The sequence below is a fragment of the Odocoileus virginianus genome, chromosome 22 (assembly GCF_023699985.2).
Source record: "Odocoileus virginianus isolate 20LAN1187 ecotype Illinois chromosome 22, Ovbor_1.2, whole genome shotgun sequence".
NCBI classification, from domain to species: domain Eukaryota; kingdom Metazoa; phylum Chordata; class Mammalia; order Artiodactyla; family Cervidae; genus Odocoileus; species Odocoileus virginianus.
Genome location: NC_069695.1, coordinates 51,126,151 through 51,144,850, shown reverse-complemented (window position 1 = coordinate 51,144,850; position 18,700 = coordinate 51,126,151). Strand labels below are relative to the sequence as shown.

The 18,700-nt window shown below is 37.7% G+C and overlaps 1 protein-coding gene across 8 annotated transcripts in view; it reads left to right on the top strand.

Moving 5' to 3' along the window:
• The window catches only part of NETO1 (neuropilin and tolloid like 1), a 126,237-nt gene that overhangs the window by 48,626 nt on the left and 58,911 nt on the right, over positions 1-18,700 (top strand). For 5 of the 8 annotated variants that reach the window (XM_020886975.2, XM_070452963.1, XM_020886974.2 and 2 more), the window contains exons 5-6: positions 9,934-9,975; positions 10,055-10,221. The exons of 1 other annotated variant lie outside the window; for it this stretch is intronic. In XM_020886975.2, the coding sequence (XP_020742634.1) occupies positions 9,934-9,975; positions 10,055-10,221 (209 nt within the window). Of the gene's footprint in view, positions 1-735; positions 3,909-9,933; positions 9,976-10,054; positions 10,222-18,700 lie in introns of those variants that run through there. 2 more of the 8 variants (XM_020886976.2, XM_070452964.1) reach the window with 2 other exon arrangements.

Genomic DNA, 18,700 nt, shown 5'->3' with positions numbered 1-18,700 from the left:
ACCTGGTGGGGGTTTCGGCATCTGCAAAACACTTCAAAGGTGCTGTGCTATATGGGCTTCCCCGGTGGCTCAGCAGTAAAGAATCCACCTGCCGATGCAGGAGACCCAGGTTCCATCCCCGGGTCAGGAAGATCCCCTGGAGAAGGAATGGCAACCCACTTCAGTATTCTTGCCTGCAGAATCCTATGGACAGAGGGGCCTGGTGGGCTACAGTCCATGGGATGGCAAAGGCTACTGATTAAGTAACTGCACCATGCTGTGCGTCCCTTGAGGGGGAACCAAGACTCTGGGCCAGGCCTGCACTATTGTTTCCTGACTGCCCCTCTTTATCTCTGCATCTCCCCCATTCCCCACTTAGCAGTTATTTGGACCTGGTCGTTACAACTCAGGGAGGGTCCTGGAGGCTGAATGAAGACTGTTTCCGGTAATCCAGAGATGGGAGACACAGGAAGCCTTTTGTGCCCAGGAGCCCCACGGTCTGGCTTGACACCGTGATCATCCACTTACTGGATGAGTGAATGAGGGAATTCTGAGAGAAACTGTTGGCAGGGGAGTGGTTTGCCAATAATCAGTCAAGGGCTTTCCTGGTTTCCCTTGGACAGAAAATTTAATATGTTCTATAATATCTGATTCAAACACCAAACTCTGGTTTTGGACAATCTAGTTTTTTTTTTTCAATTGTCTTTCTTATTCTTTTAACCTTCTGATGATTTCTTCTTCTCTTCTTTCCTCAAGGTTTGTCTCTATTCTATAGAGAAATGCATATTTTCTGCCTGGAATATTACTATTGCCTTGTGATTATCAAAAACAAACATTGCAAAAGCCTACTTCATGTGAACACAAGCAAAATCCAGCATCTGTGCATTCATCGTATAAGAAAGAATATATTCTCTCAATATAGTTAAAATTAAGAATATGAGCATCATGAGGACACAGAATATATTACAGCTAAATAAATAAGGAAGCAATACATCTATGAAAACCATGCAAATATCAATAATATTTTACAGGACTTGCAAACTTCCTTCCAAAAATTCTTGTATGTTTTGATTTCTAAAATTCATATATGCATAAATTTTATGTTAATCTATAAAGAAAAAATCATGATGTGTAAACTGCACTGCGGGCTACAATCCATGGGGTCACAAATAGTGGGACGCGACTGAGTGACTAACACTTTGACGTTCATATTCACGTTTCCCTTATGAAGGCAAACTCACAGTGAAGCCACTGTTGTCACAGATAACAGTAAACCTTCAAAAGAGGCTTAAATGCATATTACACTGTGCATTTTATACTGGGATGACGTTGCTTCCGGAGAAGAGATAAATCAGATCATTAAAATACTATGATGCTGCAAGCTATCTTAGTACTGTGCCGTCAAGTGCTTTTGCAGTCAGTTTTTAAAATGGCATCCTAAATTCAGTTAACCGGTTTCAAAAACCACAAACAGTACTTTTCAATCTTGAGTAGGAAGCAAGGCTGATGGGCTGCAGGCAGGTAAAATAAAGACAGGAAAGTGCTTATTGACGTGGGCAGTTAGTTTCGAGGCAAAGGCTGATTTAATAAAGATACAGACATTACAGGTTTTCAAAAGTAAGTAGAGATGAGAAGTGGAAGCATTATGGAGCTCATGACATAATTCAGGCTGTGTGAGATGGTGAAAATTTGACGAAAATACCAATTAGCTTTCTCTGGTTGAGCTGTGCACTGCAAACATACTACAGTATCAAAGTTGATTTCTATCATCAGGGGGTTTTACGTGGCCATGTCAAGCAATTACATTTTCTCATAAATGTTCTTCTAGAAACACTGCTGTGCTCTATGGTATAATGGCTCACTTGTACATTTAAAAGCCTAAACCAACAACATCTTGATGTTAGTTAAGAAAAATACGTTTCCGAACTATGCAGTGATCTGTGCAAAGTTTTAGGTTTAGCCTTTGGGTCAGAACAAGTTTATTTTTCTAAAGTTGTCAAAGCTCTATTTTGTTCATTTGTAAAATGAAGATGCTTCTGATTTTGATTTAGTCATAATCTAGTCAGATAAACAATAATTTACTGAAAGTCCAACTATAAGCTGGGGCTTCCCTGGTGGCTCAGGCAGTAAAGGATCTCTAACAACAATGTGGTGACATTGCTAACTTTCTGGAAATTTCCTTGGAATGTAAAATAAATGAATTGTACAGTCCTGAGTTTAATAACTTGCCATAAGAAGTTTTGTTGGGATTAGACATTTTCCCATAATTCAAAGATGAGGCTGGTTAAGGCAGAAGTTCTGAAATATTTTGGCCTCAAAAGCCTTATCTTCTCTTCAATACTGAAGACCTCAAAGTGCTGCAGTTTATTAGCTATATCATTCAATATTTGTCATATTAGACATTTCAACTGATAAAATTTTAAATAACTATTAATTCATAGAAAAACCACACTGAAAACCAATTATGTGTTAACATAAAAGCATATTTTAAAGCATTGGTTAATATTAACATATCCATTAATAAATAATAAAATAAGAATAATTAGGGTGATTACATTGTTTCACAATTTTGTGAATCTAACCCTGGCTTAATGGGACATAGCTAGATGCTCAAATCTGCTTCTGTATTACAAATTTCTAATGTACTCTTATGATGGAAGTATATGAAGACAATTCAGCCTCACAGAGAATGTAGAGGGAAAAAGGAAGAGTGTTTCACAGCCTTTTCACATGGATACTAGCCCAAACCTCATAAAGTGATAGTTTCACAGAGCTTAGTTGCAATGGGGAATGTGAAACTTTATCAGTGTTCATATTCTGTTACATTAACATCTGCTAATGTATTTTTCTCTTCAAATACCTCTCTTACCCATGCATAATTATTTAACACCAAAATTACTAGATAACAGTTATTGGATCACTGTTAAGCAGATCTTCCAAATATGAACATATTTCATTACTCAATATCAAAAATCGCACTTGTTCACATAAATAACAGTCACATTGAAAAATTACTTTGGTATTGAGGATCTATCAAATACACGCTGATGGATACATTTCAGTTCGCTTGAATTACTTCATTGGCAGGAAATATTTTCAGTTTGTTTTCCTTGAAAAGTCAGCAGATTTATTCTGTTCTTTCTGCAGAAAAGATATGTAATCAAAATTTTACATTTTGAAGAATTAGTAATTTTGAATGCCTCATCAAGGAGATTTTAAAGTAAGGCTTTTGTACCCTCAAGAATGCATGGGAATGAATTATGTAACGGAACCTAACAGCTAAGGTTTGGTGCCATTGTTCTGATTCAGCAGTTTTATCCACTTATTACTTTTGCACCATCAATGCAACTGTCAACACAGATGTTTCAGTGTAAGTCCTAAGATTTAAAAGTTATCCAACAATTTGAATATTTCAATATTCCGGTGTTTGTTGCCAAGCGTTCATATAAACAAAGATCTATGATGACTGGGCCATGCTGAATTTGAGAAAAATAAGCAAGTTCAGCCATGTCTGTACATCTGTCAATCTGTTAGACAAACGTAAGGTTCCATAGACAAGATGTTAACTCTGTCTTCTTGTTTAAAGCTAAAATTTTACATCTATATAGTAAAAGTTTCTACATAGTTGGAAAGTGGCAGTGTCTTTCTTGGGTTTGTTGTTTTGTAAAAAACACTTCAGCCAGTAGACATTCAGCAGTGTCAGCTGACGAAAGCATCGCTTGATTAGTTTTTCTGATCTTGTCTGTGCTTCTCTAGTCAACACAATAACTTGCTTTGTAAGATATCTCAGTGACTGTTATTTTTAGTTTGAAAAGTGAAACATGAATTTTTGCCTTTTTTGGTTTTGCAATATTATTTTTTGTTTATTCAAAATTTTCCCAAATAAAAAGTAATATGTAATAACTATGTAATTATATAACATTATCTCATATACTAATATAATTAACATGCATTATTTCACCATAAAATTAAAATATGTGAATTTTATTATATTTAAAGAGGCATTGTAGACATTTGTAAGGAAAATTGGAAAACTTGCTTTCTTAACCTAAGTGCATGTTTTAACACCTAATGATGTTGAAAAAGAAATTGAAATAACAGAGTTCTCTGACTCATGGAAGTGAAAGATCTCCTTCAAAGAAAATGAACTAAACTCTAAATAAGAAATGAAAGTATAATGAAATCTGTACTTCCCCAAGCTTCATAGATGTTAAAATCTAACTGACTGTGTGTTATGCAGCAAGACATTTTTGAATGGTATTACTGCATTAGTTCAGTTGTGGCATAATTTTGAGGCCATTAAAGAAAAAGAACTGAATTTTTCAACTGTAAATGTGATGAACTCTTTAAAATCGAAAAACTAGCTGTTACAGCTTTCAAACTAGAAATGCAAAAGACAGCAAAGCATCTTAAAAGGTAGGTTCTCACATTGGTTGGAGAGGCACACACAATACTCTCTCTAAAAGAGAGTTTTAGCTTTTAAAGAGCGTATTATGTTTATGTTTAAAATATTCAAGACTTCCCAAACTATTAACTGTCTCAAAATAATGCTGCAATCAAACTGTCACAATAAAACTACTATAAAATATATTTCTTCCTAAATCACAATAGGGCAAATTATTAACATCAATAAAGCTGAAGGAAAGATAGTTTTTTTTCCCATCTTTTCATTTCTTATGTAAAGCTTTTTCATTTTATTTGGAGTACATTTCTCCGTTCCATAAATAAGAGACCTCTTTAAAATACGAGTTTCATTCTTTTCTCAAACTTTAGATATAGACATTGTAATGGTGATGGAGAAAGTGAATTTTAGTTTCCTCCATCTCTGACAAAATGTCCATCCTTCACAGTAAGAAAAATATAAATACATTTATTTCATTTCAGAGGAAATAGTTAAATTTCATAATGCTTATACTTTATATCTATCTATATGTGTGTGTGTGTGTTTGTGTGTGTATATTTATAAAACAGGACAGGAAAAACATACTAATTCTAGCTGTGCTTCCGTGTGGACTCAAGACAAAATTCAAGATTTCTAAATTAGAATGTTTTGGACAAAAATGTAGTTACAGAGATTATAGCAGGGGAAATTAAAGATAACAGGTCAGTGCCCTGTTAAATCATTGAGAATAAAGTAGCTTCATCTCTGAAACCGTATGTCATCTCTACCCTAAACTCACTGCCTGAGACTGCTCTTGAAATCATAAGCAAATCCTCCTTTAACCACACTTGTGATGTCAGCACGTGTCATGTAAGATCTGAAAACCTCTGCCCTACATTCCTGAGAAATGAGGATAGCAAAAGACAACATTTTAGTAGGATCGTGAAACAGGTTAGCCATTGGATATCATGAAAGAGTCTCCTGAACCCTAGAGGCCTCTGACCATAACTTGAACAGTGTTGGGTTAGGAGAATAATTTGTGATAACAACAAAATCCTAAAGCCTCGGTAATTTCAGGTAATTGAAATTTACTTCTTGCTCATGTAGCCTTATCAGGAAAAGGCTGTGCTCCACTTCCATTTTGGAATTGGAGCTGGAGTTCTGTGTCTTTGAGGTCTGCCTCCTGATGTTGATCCTGGGAGAGAGAAAGGGAGTGGATGATTTTTTCAAGAAATACTTGTGAGCTCAGCCTTCAAGTAAACATTACTGTTTTGCCCACATTTCACTGGACACGGTATCCAGAGTTGCAAGTAAGCCTGGAAACATAGTCAGCTGTGTGCCCTGGAAGAAAAAGATGCGGTTCAGTAAATAGGAGGGCAGTCTTAAATACAGCACCTAAGTACACTTAAATACAACATTAATGATTTCCTGTAAGTGCCTCTGGATTGGGTGTTGATATAAAGCATTGCAAATCAGTCAACAATACAAGATAATCAAGTTATATCAGTTCATATAACTCATACAAGTTATACATATAACTTGATTATCTTGTATTGTTGACTGATTTGCAATTATTTTTATACACAAAGAAAAATACATGTGTTATATTCAATAACATTTATTGTGTACCTGTTATGTCCAAGCAGTGTCCTGGGTCGTGGGTAAGGGGAGGAAGAATAGACATAAAGGCCCTTGTGTACTTCCTTACAATCTAGTGGGAGTAGGTGGTCAATAAAAAGATAATAAATATGAAATAATAGTGAATTGTTATATTAAAAAAAAAGAAGAGACAAAAGAAAGTGGGAGTCAGTGCTGCCTTAGAGTGGGTCATTCAGAAAGGTCTTTCCTCAAAGATGTTGGAGTGAAGAACTGAAGAATAAGGAAGATTCATGGGTACAGAGCCCTGGGGGAGAGAGACTGCAGACCTAGAAAAGAGCAAGTTCAAAGCGCTGAGCATGAGAACAGCCTAGGGTGCTGGAGGAACAGAAAGTGTCCATGTGTTTTGAGAGGAGAGTGAGGTTAGCAGCCTGGGGTGTGCTGGGCAGGTGGTCTGGGAAATGAACACCCAGGATGTTGTGTTCCATTACAGAGAGTTGTGGCTTTAACCTCAGGGCAGTGGGAAGCCAGGTGTGTATCATAATTTGATTTGTGTTTCTAAAAGTTGATTCAGATTGTTTAGTGGAGCATAGACTTGGGGAGCTCTAAGTCCAAGGTCACTGTGCTTCTGCATAATAATTTATGTCATTGCCCTAGACAACCTGAAGCAATAAATCAATCTCAATATCCTTAATTCAGTGTAGGCTGTTTTTTACAAATCACTGTGTTTACTTTTTGTTTGTTTTTGCAGCTCACAGGGGCCATGTATTACTGTGCTGGTCATATTACTGGTGTCTAATTCACAAATGATTATTTTCCCCAAAGAATTTTTTTTTAAGCAATCAGTGCTCTCACCATTAATACAATGACAAAAATACATTTTTTCAATTCTCAGAACTGGAATTTCTCTCAATGTTGTCTGGCATGAGTTATAAAAATGACAAATGTTAGCCTTCAAACTAGGGAACAGAATACCAACTACATTCTCACAGGAATTACAGGAACAGCTCTGCAAGGTTGAAACATTCTCATCAAAAAGGAGATAGTGAGTAGCACTAATGACCATTGTTAAGTATTATGCAAAACAGTAAAAAGAATGTAATGAATAATAAAGAATCCAGATAACTGAGGATGAGATGGTTAGAGCCCATCACCGACTCAATGGACACGAGTTTGAGTAGCTCTGGGAGATAGTGGAGGACAGGGAAACCTGGCGTGCTGCAGTCCATGGCATCCCAAAGAATTGGACACAACTTAGCAACTGAACAACAACAAAAATAACTGAAGTAGGCAAGCTTAATGGCTGGATCTTTTTAATACCAGTAAAACTGCTAAATGATGATAGGCAGTTTGCATAATTCTCTACAAAAGAGAATTATTCTTTTCTTGTACACAGTAGGTATTAACATACGCATTTCTTGAGAAATTGATCAAATACCCATTGACTTAGATGAAGGAAAAAAGTCTCTGCTAGGAGGAGACCTGATCCAAATAAACTCTTTTTCTTCATTTCTGTTTCTTTAATGTAAATTCCATGCAGGTATTTCTTTCTGTTTTTCTTTTCCAAAAAGGCAAAAGAACTGTTTTCAAAACACTTAGGCAAAAGAATTTCTTTGTTAATTCTAAATTTATTGTTGTTATTCTAACAGTGTCCTGCCATAAAGTGAGTCTAAGTAGAGAATGCCTCTAAATTGTAGGGGAACAATCCTACAATCCTTTCAGCTTCAACAGATCAGTGCAATTTACTAGTTAAAAAACCCACACAAAATTAAGTATTTCCTTTGTAGAACTAGTGACATCAGTCTGCAGTTATGGGCTTGTGCATTCACACCCAGAGATGCACTAAGAAGCATCCTCAGATACACACGGACATACACGCACACATGGTCTTAATACCCAGAACTAATTCTATCCAGAAAGAGTGCTAGCTGTTAATATTTCAGCCCCAGACCATTATTAAGTGTTGCCTTACAAAACATTTCTAACTTTGTACAACTTTTGATTTATCACTAATATCATAGTAGCAAAGACAAATTAAATTTCACAATCATCTTTTAAATTGAATACCATGTGTCTCCAAGATAAATCATAGCCTTTGATGCCTTTGCCCATAAATAAGAGAAAATCAATTCAAAGTAACTGAGACTATAGGGACGTGTATTGTTTCAAAAAGCAAGAAGCTCCGAGAGTTGCAGGTCCAGACAAGGTGAATACAATGCCTAAGGACTCACAGTTCTCCATGGTTCCATTCTGCTCATCATTTGCTGTGGTTGTTTAGTCACTAAGTCATTTCTGACTCTTTTGTGACCCCATGGACTGTAGCCTGCCACACTCCTCTGTCCATGGAATTCTCTAGTCAAGAATACTGGAGTGGGTTGCCATTTCCTTCTCCAGGGGATCTTCCTGACCCAGGGATCAAACCCACATCTCCTGCAATGCAGGCAGATTTTTTTTTTTTTTTACCACTAAGACCCTTGGGAAGTCTCTGCTCATCATAAGAGTCAGCATTTTCTTTCTTTAGCCTCTGCCAGCATCCTAAGTTGCCACCACACATGATCCCAAAGGGGCCAACACCAACATGATGACAGTCGGAGCTGGGAAAGCTATACGCTTTGTCTCTATATATTATCAAGTGAAACATTCTCAGAAGCCCTCCAATAGGTTCAGTGGTATGTTATCCTGGCTGCATCCTCACTTCAGAATCAATTCCGGGAAATGGAAACGAGACTACCACTTGTGGTTTATAACAACTAAGATGCTGCAGAGGCTCATGATAAATCAGGCTTCCCCGAAAACACACACGGGGCTTCCCAGGTGCCTCAGTGGTGAAGAATCCACCTACCAAGGCAGGAGACGCAAGTTCAATACCTTGGTCAGGATGATCCCCTGGAGAAGGCGGTGGTAACCCACATCAGTATTCTTACCTGGAGAATCCCATGGACAGAGGAGCCTGGCGGGCTGCAGTCCATGGGGTCACAAAGAGTCAGATACAACTGGGTGACTAAGCAGGAAAACGCCTCAGTGAGCAGGGAAGGGCAGACACCTGGACTGGGGGAGACTGAGAAGACTGGGGGGAGACTGGATGTTGAGGAGACAGAATCCCGAGGAGCCTCTGAAAGCTGTCATGGGATGAAGAGGAAAACAGGATCGGGAATTCCCTGGTGGTCCAGTGGTTAGGACTCCTCACTTTTACTTCTGAGCGTCTGGGTTCAATCCCCGGTCAGGGAAGTAAGATCCCGCAAGGTGCCCAGCCAAAACCCCAACAACGAAGGGGCAACGCAGTGCAGTCAGCCGGAGGAGAGGGCTTCATGATTTACAGTGCTGCACTTTCAATGCTGTCTCAGCGGTTTAAAGACTCTTTTAAATCACACGCAGCAGTCGTATCTAGAATAGGTGGATGTTTACCCAAACCGTGACTTACTTATGGATTTTGTTGTTGGTTAGTCGCTCAGTAGCGTCAGACTCTTTTGTTGCTCCATGGACCGTAACCTGCCAGGCTCCTCTGTCCATGGGGATTCTCCAGGCAAGACTACTGGAGTGGGTTTTCATTTCCTCCTCCAGGGGGTCATCCCAACCTAGGGATCGAACCCATGTCTCCTGCGTCTCCTGCATTGGCAGGCGGATTCTTTACCACTGCACCACCTGAGAAGCCCTATCTATGGATTCATTTTTGCAAAAAAAAAAAACTGTTGTCTGATTATAAAGACAATGAGTATGATTTTTACTTGATTAGATGAAGGAATGACATTGTAAGGTTTTTTGAAGTGGCTCTTTTAATTGATAAAAATCTTGTAGTAATAATATTATATAAATAACATTATAGTCTTAACATTATTATACAGCTTTTATTTAACCATTTAATTTCCCTTAATAGGTTTATAAGGGAGAATCCTGAATAATTCAATGATATCTTACTCAGTATCATTTTAAGTCATAAATACAGAATAAGACTAATTGTCTTTTTCTCAATTTTTAAGATCCTGACTTTAAGGACCTTGGAGTTTTGAAACCATTACCAGGTTGGTAAAACAGATATTTAATACTGTTCAGAGACCTTTGTTTTCTGCTGTGATATATACTTTTGGTTTATTACTCAAGTTCCACTTTTGTATGTTTGTCTGGCATCTCGTTATTTAGTGTGTGAGTTTGAGATGGGCGGCCCTGAAGGCATTGTGGAGTCTATACAAATTATGAAGGAAGGCAAAGCTTCTGCTAGCGAGGCTGTTGATTGCAAGTGGTACATCCGAGCACCCCCGCGATCCAAGGTCAGTCTCAAGGTGGAATGCAGGTTTGACAGACAACTTGAAAAGTGTCTCCAGTATTGTATTGCTTTGAACCAACCAGACATGCTCAGTCCATTTCAGAGTGCAATCATAAGCGATCATTTTATTTTTGTTTTGAAATGTAGCATGTCTTCCTCTGTTTAATATAACTTTCAAGGTCATAATAATATGGAAAGAATGCTTAAGAGATCCTTGGATAATCTGGACAAGAGACTCTAGGGTAAATCTACCTCTAAAAAATGGAATGAAATGTTGTAAGCAAGCTATGGTTTAATTAACTTATGTCCGTATTGTCAGTATCTGCAGTTTGCTTGCTTTTTAACTTAAAATCTGTGAAAGAAATTGTCCAGGGCTCACAAAGCATGTATTTCTGTGTGTAACATTGTGGGCCAGATTCAGACTCTGATCTCTGTTTTGGAAACACTTGTTTAGAACAACTCTACTCATCCTATTATGGATGCATCTTAAGAAATACTGGGATGAGAATTTTGTACCGGTAGCAATCACTGGTTTAGCGTGTTGATTATTTGCTTATTCTCCCTTTATTGTCATCCTTTAGAAGTAGAATGTACTTACAATAAAGCTTTACTGATTTATTTGATTTGGAGTTGCCAATTTATTGAGGTTGAACAGTTTGTTATTTAATTAATTGACCTAGTGTGTCTATAACCTCTCAAGGACTATGCTGAAGAAATGAAAAATTATACTGTTACATTTCCAGTTGATTTTTAGACAACTATGTATCTAAATAATCCATGAAATAAGATAAGATCATTGAGGTATTTATAAGGTGTAGTAGAGTGAAGGAGAAGACCAGTTGCCCCTGGTGAGGGGAATCAAAGGCACGATCAAGTTGCATTGCAAGGCATCTTCTGAGCTTTGATGAGAAATGATGCTCTCCGGTAGACAGGGTGGGACTTGCCCCGTTAGGTAGAGTAAATAGCTTCCCTAAGGTCATGGGATCATAAGAGATTCCCCCCTCTCAGGAATTAATTGCATGTGACCACATGAAAGCAGGATTCTGGAGGTGAATGGTTAAGCTGAAGGATTCTGTTAGTGCCCTTCAAGAGCCCAGATTCATCCTGAGTGCATTAGTGATGCATGTACGTGTGCTAAGTCCCTTCCATCATATCTGACTCTGAGACCTCACGACTGTAGCCCACCAGGCTCCTCCATCCATGGGATTCTCCAGGCAAGAATACTGGAGTGGCTTGCCATGCCCTCGGCTTAGTGATACATACAAGAGTGTGAAACAGCAAAGTGATGTAGTCAGAGTGTGTATTTTCCAAAAAACAGATTTTCCTTGTCTAGAAAGGACAGAGTTGTCATTCCAAGCTAGATATGAAAGAATTTGGTGACTGGATATTCCAAATAAGGGAAAAATAAGTCTCATCTCCAAGTGAATTGGTATTTCAGGAAATATTTTTATCTTTCTTCTCTTGATTTCCCATGAATATGTCTTTGGGATTTGCATATAATTTGGAAGTGTGACATATTTTCCCCAAACTTCTGGTGATGGAGATTCAGACCGTGGTCCAGTTTCCAGCTTTATCACTACAGGTCTCTCTGCATCAGAAAAAATCTTTTAAAAGGTTAATTAACTTTGTTAAAATTATGATTTATGAAGAAAGACATAGTGCTACTTCCATTAAAAAAATCCAAGGCTACTGGTGACATAAAACCCAACCTCCTACAAAGATTATGCAGGAGTTCGATTGCAGTTTATTATGTTCTTACATAATTTGTGGATTCACATGTGCTATTCATTTTCCTTCAACTCTATGAGTGAAAGGTATTTTAGATTTTTTTTTTTTCAACAGGAAGTATCTGAGCCCCACCTCATGGTCATAACTGGCATCTCTGTCACCACAGTGTCAAAGAGAGGGTGTCAATGAAAGTGCGAACCCACACCGTTTCCTTCCAGCTGGTAAATAGACCATCTTTTGTACAGTCCCAGAACAATGCCAGGTGTACCTGCCTATTACAGAATCTGGCATTCTGTGACCCAAAGAGGAAGCCGCCTGCAGAGCTGGACAAAGATGACTCTATTGTGACAGCCCTTCTCTGTTAAATTAAAGGTTAGGGAATAGGAAGCGGCTTTGAATAACTGTTGAAAAAAGCAAGAAGTGGAGATGACACTTTACTTGGGCTTTCTATTTATACGGACGTCCTCGCAGCCTAGGAGAACAGACTATCAAAGCACAAGTTAAACTTGAAATGGCTCCTGTGAATATGTGAATGATAGCTGGTGATTGCCACATTGAAAGTGCTAAATAGCTTACTGGGGTTCCATTAAAATTTACATCAAGTGTATGTTGCTTCTCAGCCCTTTCATAAATAGAAAATACACTATCTGATATCACCTTTGTTTGAGAATTGTAATACAGATGATTGCCTTTAATTAGAATGCGATTAACCCAGATTTCTTAGAAATTGGAATACCAGAGCCTGAAAGAAAGTTGGAAATCCATTACTGATAAGTGTGTCTAACAGATGAATAAGCAGAGTCAGGATAGTGAAGCTGGTTAACAATGAGATGTTGAAATATGCTTCTGTAAGCAACTCTTTGGCTTTCATATAGATTCTCGAGAAAGTGAGATGGGAGCATATTAATGGTGTCTAGTTCTGGGTCTGGTTCAGTAAAGAACCACTAGAGAAGGATATTGGATGAGCCAATTATGGTAACAATGTTAATTTCCTGAAGGTTGGAGCTTATTTCCCTCTAGGTTCGTGCGTACGTGTGTGTGTGTGTGTGTGTGTGTGTGAAGTCACTTCAGTCGTGTCACTTCAGTCCCTATGGACTGCAGCCTGCCAGGCTCCTCTGTCCATGGGATTCTCCAGGCAAGAACACTGGAGTGGGTGGCTGTGCCCTTCTCCAGGGCATCTTTCCGACCCAGGGATGGGACCTGTGTGCCTTACGTCTACCTGCATTAGCAGGTGGGTTCTTGATCACTAGTGCCATCTGGGAAGGCCCTTCTCTGTAGGTACCCAGTGCCAGGAAAAATCTATCATTCAATTAACACTCATGGAAAAAATAAACTGATATATATATATATATATATATATATGAAAGGACATAGTGACAATCTATAAACATTTGAAGAACTGTCAGGAAATAGAATTAAGAGAATAAGACTTAATTCACGTTTTTTAAGTACTGCAATTTATTTAAATGCTTGGATCTGGAGAAATATTCATTATAAAGAAGGTTTTTGTTTTTTATTTTCATAATGGAGATGCCCAAGGATCAAATGAGAATTCACGGGAGGAATCCAACTAAAGTTTGGCTGGGATTTTATATAATAATTAAAAAGTCAAGTTATTTTCTGGCATAGATAATACTAAATTCCTTTTAAGACCAAAACCTGATGAATCTATGATAAGTAACTGCTCAAATATTTGATTAGTTAGTAGAAGGATTGAAGCAAGTCACTCTCTTTACCCCCAATCCAGTGTGATGTCACAAAACCACAGTGTTTGGGGAAATCAACAAATTTGTTAAGATAGGAAAATTAAAAAGTCAAAAGACTTATAAAAGTATATAAATTTAAGATTATTTATTTAATAATTAAGGTTTGGGGAGAGTAAAACTGTAACTTTTATTAACTCTCCATCATTTAAAGCTTCAAAATAATTTTTTAAATATTACTTAATTCAAAATGTTGTGAATAATATTAAGACAAAAAAGAACAAATTGACAAATACAATAAATTAATATTTTATAGTGAAGTTGAGTTTTCAGACTCATGTGACCTTAGCAAAGAACACAGCGCAGCTCACCAAACTTCTGACCTACAGAACTTGGAGATAATACATGGGCATTATTTAAAGCAGACTTCCCTGGGCGGGGGGCAGTGGTAAAGAATCCACCAGCCAATGCAGGAGATGCAAGACACGTGGGTTCGATCCCTGGGTTGGGAAGATCCCCTGGAGAAGGAAATGGTAACCCACTCCAGTATTCTTACCTAGAGAATCCCATGGACAGAGGAGCCTGGCAGGTTATAATCCATGGGGTCACAAAGAGTCAGACATGACTGAACGACTGAGCACAACCACATAACAACATTGCTTAAAGCTGCTCAGTTTGTGGGGATTTGTTATGGGAGCAAGGAGAAAATGAGTGCCTAAGCAAAGGGTAGCAGCAAAAATTGATGACAATGGTAAGATTAGGGGCTCTAAAGACTGAGCCTGCCCTTATTATCTCCAAAAATGAAAATAAAAATTGGATAAACAACATGAAAAATTTAACTGACTAGAGAACTACCTATGACAGTGTTATGGTTCAACTTTGTTTTTAAATGAAATCTCAGTTTGTAGCATCAGATTTTGGAAAGTTACGGAGATGCTTGTCTGTGCAGGGCAGAAAATCACGTTAATGTTGTTTTATCTGGGTTTGTTGTGTGGAGTGTGTGTTTTTCCAACACTTCAGAACACAGTATGATGTTCTGGTTTTCTCCTCTGAATAAAGTGCACTCTGCTCTCCTCCAAATTCATGGGCTATACTACTTAAAATTAGAAGGCCCTGCAAGTCCAGTAACCACAGAAGTCCTGGGCAACACGCTTTTTAGAATGTAGCTTTATCTGTCAAAGTGTAAAGTAATATTGACACTGTGGTCAGTGTTTCTCAGACCGTTGTGTATTTAATTTGTATTTATCATGGAGAAAACTGTTCTGGCAAGTCTTAAAAATGACCCCAAACAGTGTTTGTTTTTCACACATCATTGGGAGACAGACGATGGAAGCAGGTTGAATGGTTGGTATTAAATGTTTGCAAGTAAATTAGCTTAGTAAATTGTTAGCCAGATATCCTTGGTTTAAATATGCAAAAGGGATTCTACTCTCCTATTAGTGTGACTTGGAAGACAGACATTACTAGAAATTACTTATATGTTTTGAAGCCTCCCACGTCCTTTTCCATAAATCATTTTGTCAGCTCAAACTCTTTGTGATTGATTAGAAAGAAGAATGCACCAAAATGATGCACTGAGACAAGATTGTAATCTGACTATTTTACTGAAGTTATATATGATTCTGTTTATCACTTTCTCTTTTTCAGCGAACAAGCTTTCTATAGTTTTTGACCTTAAGTAAAAACACTGGCACATGGCATTTCCCCCCTTAGTGATATTATGACATGAGCTTTAAGCTGACAAAATATCATTTAAATCCTAATGTAGGGAGGGTTTTTTAATGGTATATACTATAGCTAGAGTGGGAAAATTTGATCACTGGTTTGGTTAATGGATTTGGTTTGTGCAGTAACAGCTCTGTACTCAGTAAAGCTAATTATCACTGGAATATTTTCATTTATTTTTTAAAACTATTTTTAAAAGTTTTAAAATGATTGAATGCTTCAGAAGTGAATATATAATATCCAGTGACTAATATCCAGTAATTGTTAAATGGATAGTATTCTAGTAAGTTTAGATTAGTTGCTTGGTCATGTCTGACTCTTTGCGACCCCATGGACTGCAGCACACCAGGCCTCCCTGTCCATCACCAACTCCCAGAGTTTACTCAAACTCATGTCCATTGAGTCAGTCATGCCATCCAACCATCTCATCCTCTGTTGCCCCCTTCTCCTCCTGCCTTCAATCTTTCCCAGCATCAGGGTCTTTTCTAGTGAGTCAGTTCTTTGCATCAGGTGGCCAAAGTATTGGAGTTTCAGCTTCAGCATCAGTCCTTTCAATGACTATTCAGGACTGATTTCCTTTAGGATGGACTGGTTGGATCTCCCTGCAATCCAAGGGACTCTCAAGAGTCTGCTCCAACACCACAGTTCAAAAGCATCCATTCTTCTGAGCTCAGCTTTCTTTATAGTCCAGCTCTCGTATTCATACATGACTACTGGAAAAACCAAAGCTTTGACTAGACAGACCTTTGTTGGCAAAGTAATGTCTCTGCTTCTTAATATGTTGTCTAGGTTGCTCATAACTTTTCTTCCAAGGAGCAAGCGTCTTTTAATTTCATGGCTGCAGTCACCATCTGCAGTGATTTTGGAGCCAAAATAATAATAATAATAATAAAGTTTCTCACTGTTTCCATTGTTTCCCCATCTATTTGCCATGAAGTGATGGGATCAGATGCCATGATCTTAGTTTTCTGAATGTTAAGCTTTAAGCCAACTTTTTCACTCTCCTCTTTCACTTTCATCTAGAGACTCTTTAGTAGTTCTTCGCTTTCTGCCATAGGGTGGTGTCATTTGCATATCTGTGGTTATTAATATTTCTCCCAGCAATCTTGATTCCAGCTTGTGTTTCATCCAGCCTGGCATTTTGCGTGACAAACTCTGCATATAAGTTAAATAAGCAGGGTGACAATATACAGCCCTGACGCACTCCTTTCCCTATTTGGAACCAGTCTGCTGTTCCATGTCCAGTTCTGTTGCTACTTGACCTGCATACAGACTTCTCAGAGGGCAGGTCAGGTGGTCTGGTATTTCCATCTCTTGAAGAATTTTCCACAGTTTGTTGTGATCCACACAGTCAAAGACTTTGGCATAGTCAATAAAGCAGAAGTAGATGTTTTTCTGAAACTCTCTTCCTTTTTTGATGATCCAGTGGATGTTGGCAATTTGACCTCTGGTTCCTCTGCCTTTTCCAAATCCAGCTTGAATATCTGGAAGTTCGCGGTTCACATTCTGTTGAAGCCTGGCTTGGAGAATTTTGAGCTTTACTAGCTTTACTACTAGCTCTACTACTGACCTTTTCCAGTCCTATGACCACTACTGAGTTTTTCAAATTTCCTGGCATATTGAGTGCAGCACTTTCACAGTATCATCTTTTAGGATTTGAAATAGCTCTAATAAGAATGGTCTTTAAATATAGAAGGTTCTTCCACTTCAGCCGTGCCGGTTCTTGTAAGAGTGCCCACCATTCACCTCCCATGGAAAATGTCAAATGAAAAAACAAGGGCCAAATATGCAAATCGCCTTTTTAACTATATCAGTGTTCTTTCATAAAATAATCTTATTTTTGAAGAAAATTTAAAACAGCCATTTATTTCAGAGGGACACATTTATTTTCTGTGAATTTCATTAATATGTCAGCCATCAGTATGTTTCTTAGTCCCTTTAGAAAAATATAAATGGGTTTGTTTTGCTGGCTTACTTGTCAATTTTGTTGTAGTTTGTTCTTGTTTAGGACTATAACTTTCTTTCTGGACTGTCAGTCTGAAAATTTTCAAAAAATTTATCTGAATCTGTGAAGTTTGACACCAAGGAGACAAGTGTCAGGCAGAACTAAGTTGAATACTGATCTATTACTTAAGGTCCTGTGTTGCCTTAAGAACATCACTTTGCTTTTTCAAACATCATCTTATTTTAAAATAGTTGTGATAATAGTGTGCATCGCTGTCGGAGAGATTTGAGTGAGATAATGCCTTTGCACAGTGTTGAGTTATTGTCAGTATACGATGCAAAAATTTAGCATTTTAAGTTGTGTTTCTTTAGAGTCAGAAAGAAACCTGAAATAACTGTCCAGACATATTCACCCCTGAATCAACCTGAAAATATTACACAATCAAAAATCTTTTTTCTTGAATTAGTTGAACAATCCCTCTAGTTATTTTTCTTTCTGTGGGCATCGTGTTTGTTTCTTGTAACTTTGCAAGGACGCTGGAGGGAGGGATTTTCTGCGACTCTGCTGAGTGTCTTCTCCTGTTAGGAGCTATGTGTGTTTACAATTCTAACTGCATATTACTTTGAGGGCTAATTAAATATGTTGGAATCATTGTGTACTACTTGAGAATATAAATATATATTTGATTTTTGTTGCATTTAAGTTCTTCTACTTTTCAAGAATACATAGAGTTTATAGTTATTTGTATTTTCATACAGTTTACAATTTGTTTACTTTTAATCAGGATGGGCCTAATGAAAAGATCTTTAAAATAAGAGTTCAGGATTTTAATCCTGTTTAAGGTTCTCATATTGATTTATTTTCCTTAAGTAAGCTATTTTGTCTCCTTCACTTCCTGGCAAAGATCATCTGAATGACACATACAATTCCCTGGAGATCATCTGAATGACAGATACAATTCCTTTGTACAAATCCATGTGAAATTTTGAAAAGCAAAGTAGTTAGTAGAAACTTGGAAGATTTAACATTTTCAGATATACCTTCTTATGATGGACGATAGAATTGTTTGGGTAATTTTCTGAAATGCAATATTTGATTGGGAAGAGTAGATCTAAGATAAGATGGAGAGTAGATCTAAGATCTAAAATATTACATGAGTAATATTTGAACTGTTAAAAGAATAAAATAAAGCAATAATCTGGTAATGATAAACAGGAGGTTTTCTTAGGCTATAGGTTTTATAAGGCTGTAGTAATGATGGCTCAGTGGTAAAGAATCCTCCTGCCAATTCAGGAGACACAGGCTTGATCGCTGGGTCAGGAAGGGATCAAGGGAATGACTCCAGTATTCTTGCCTGGGAAATCCCAAGGACAGAGGAGCCT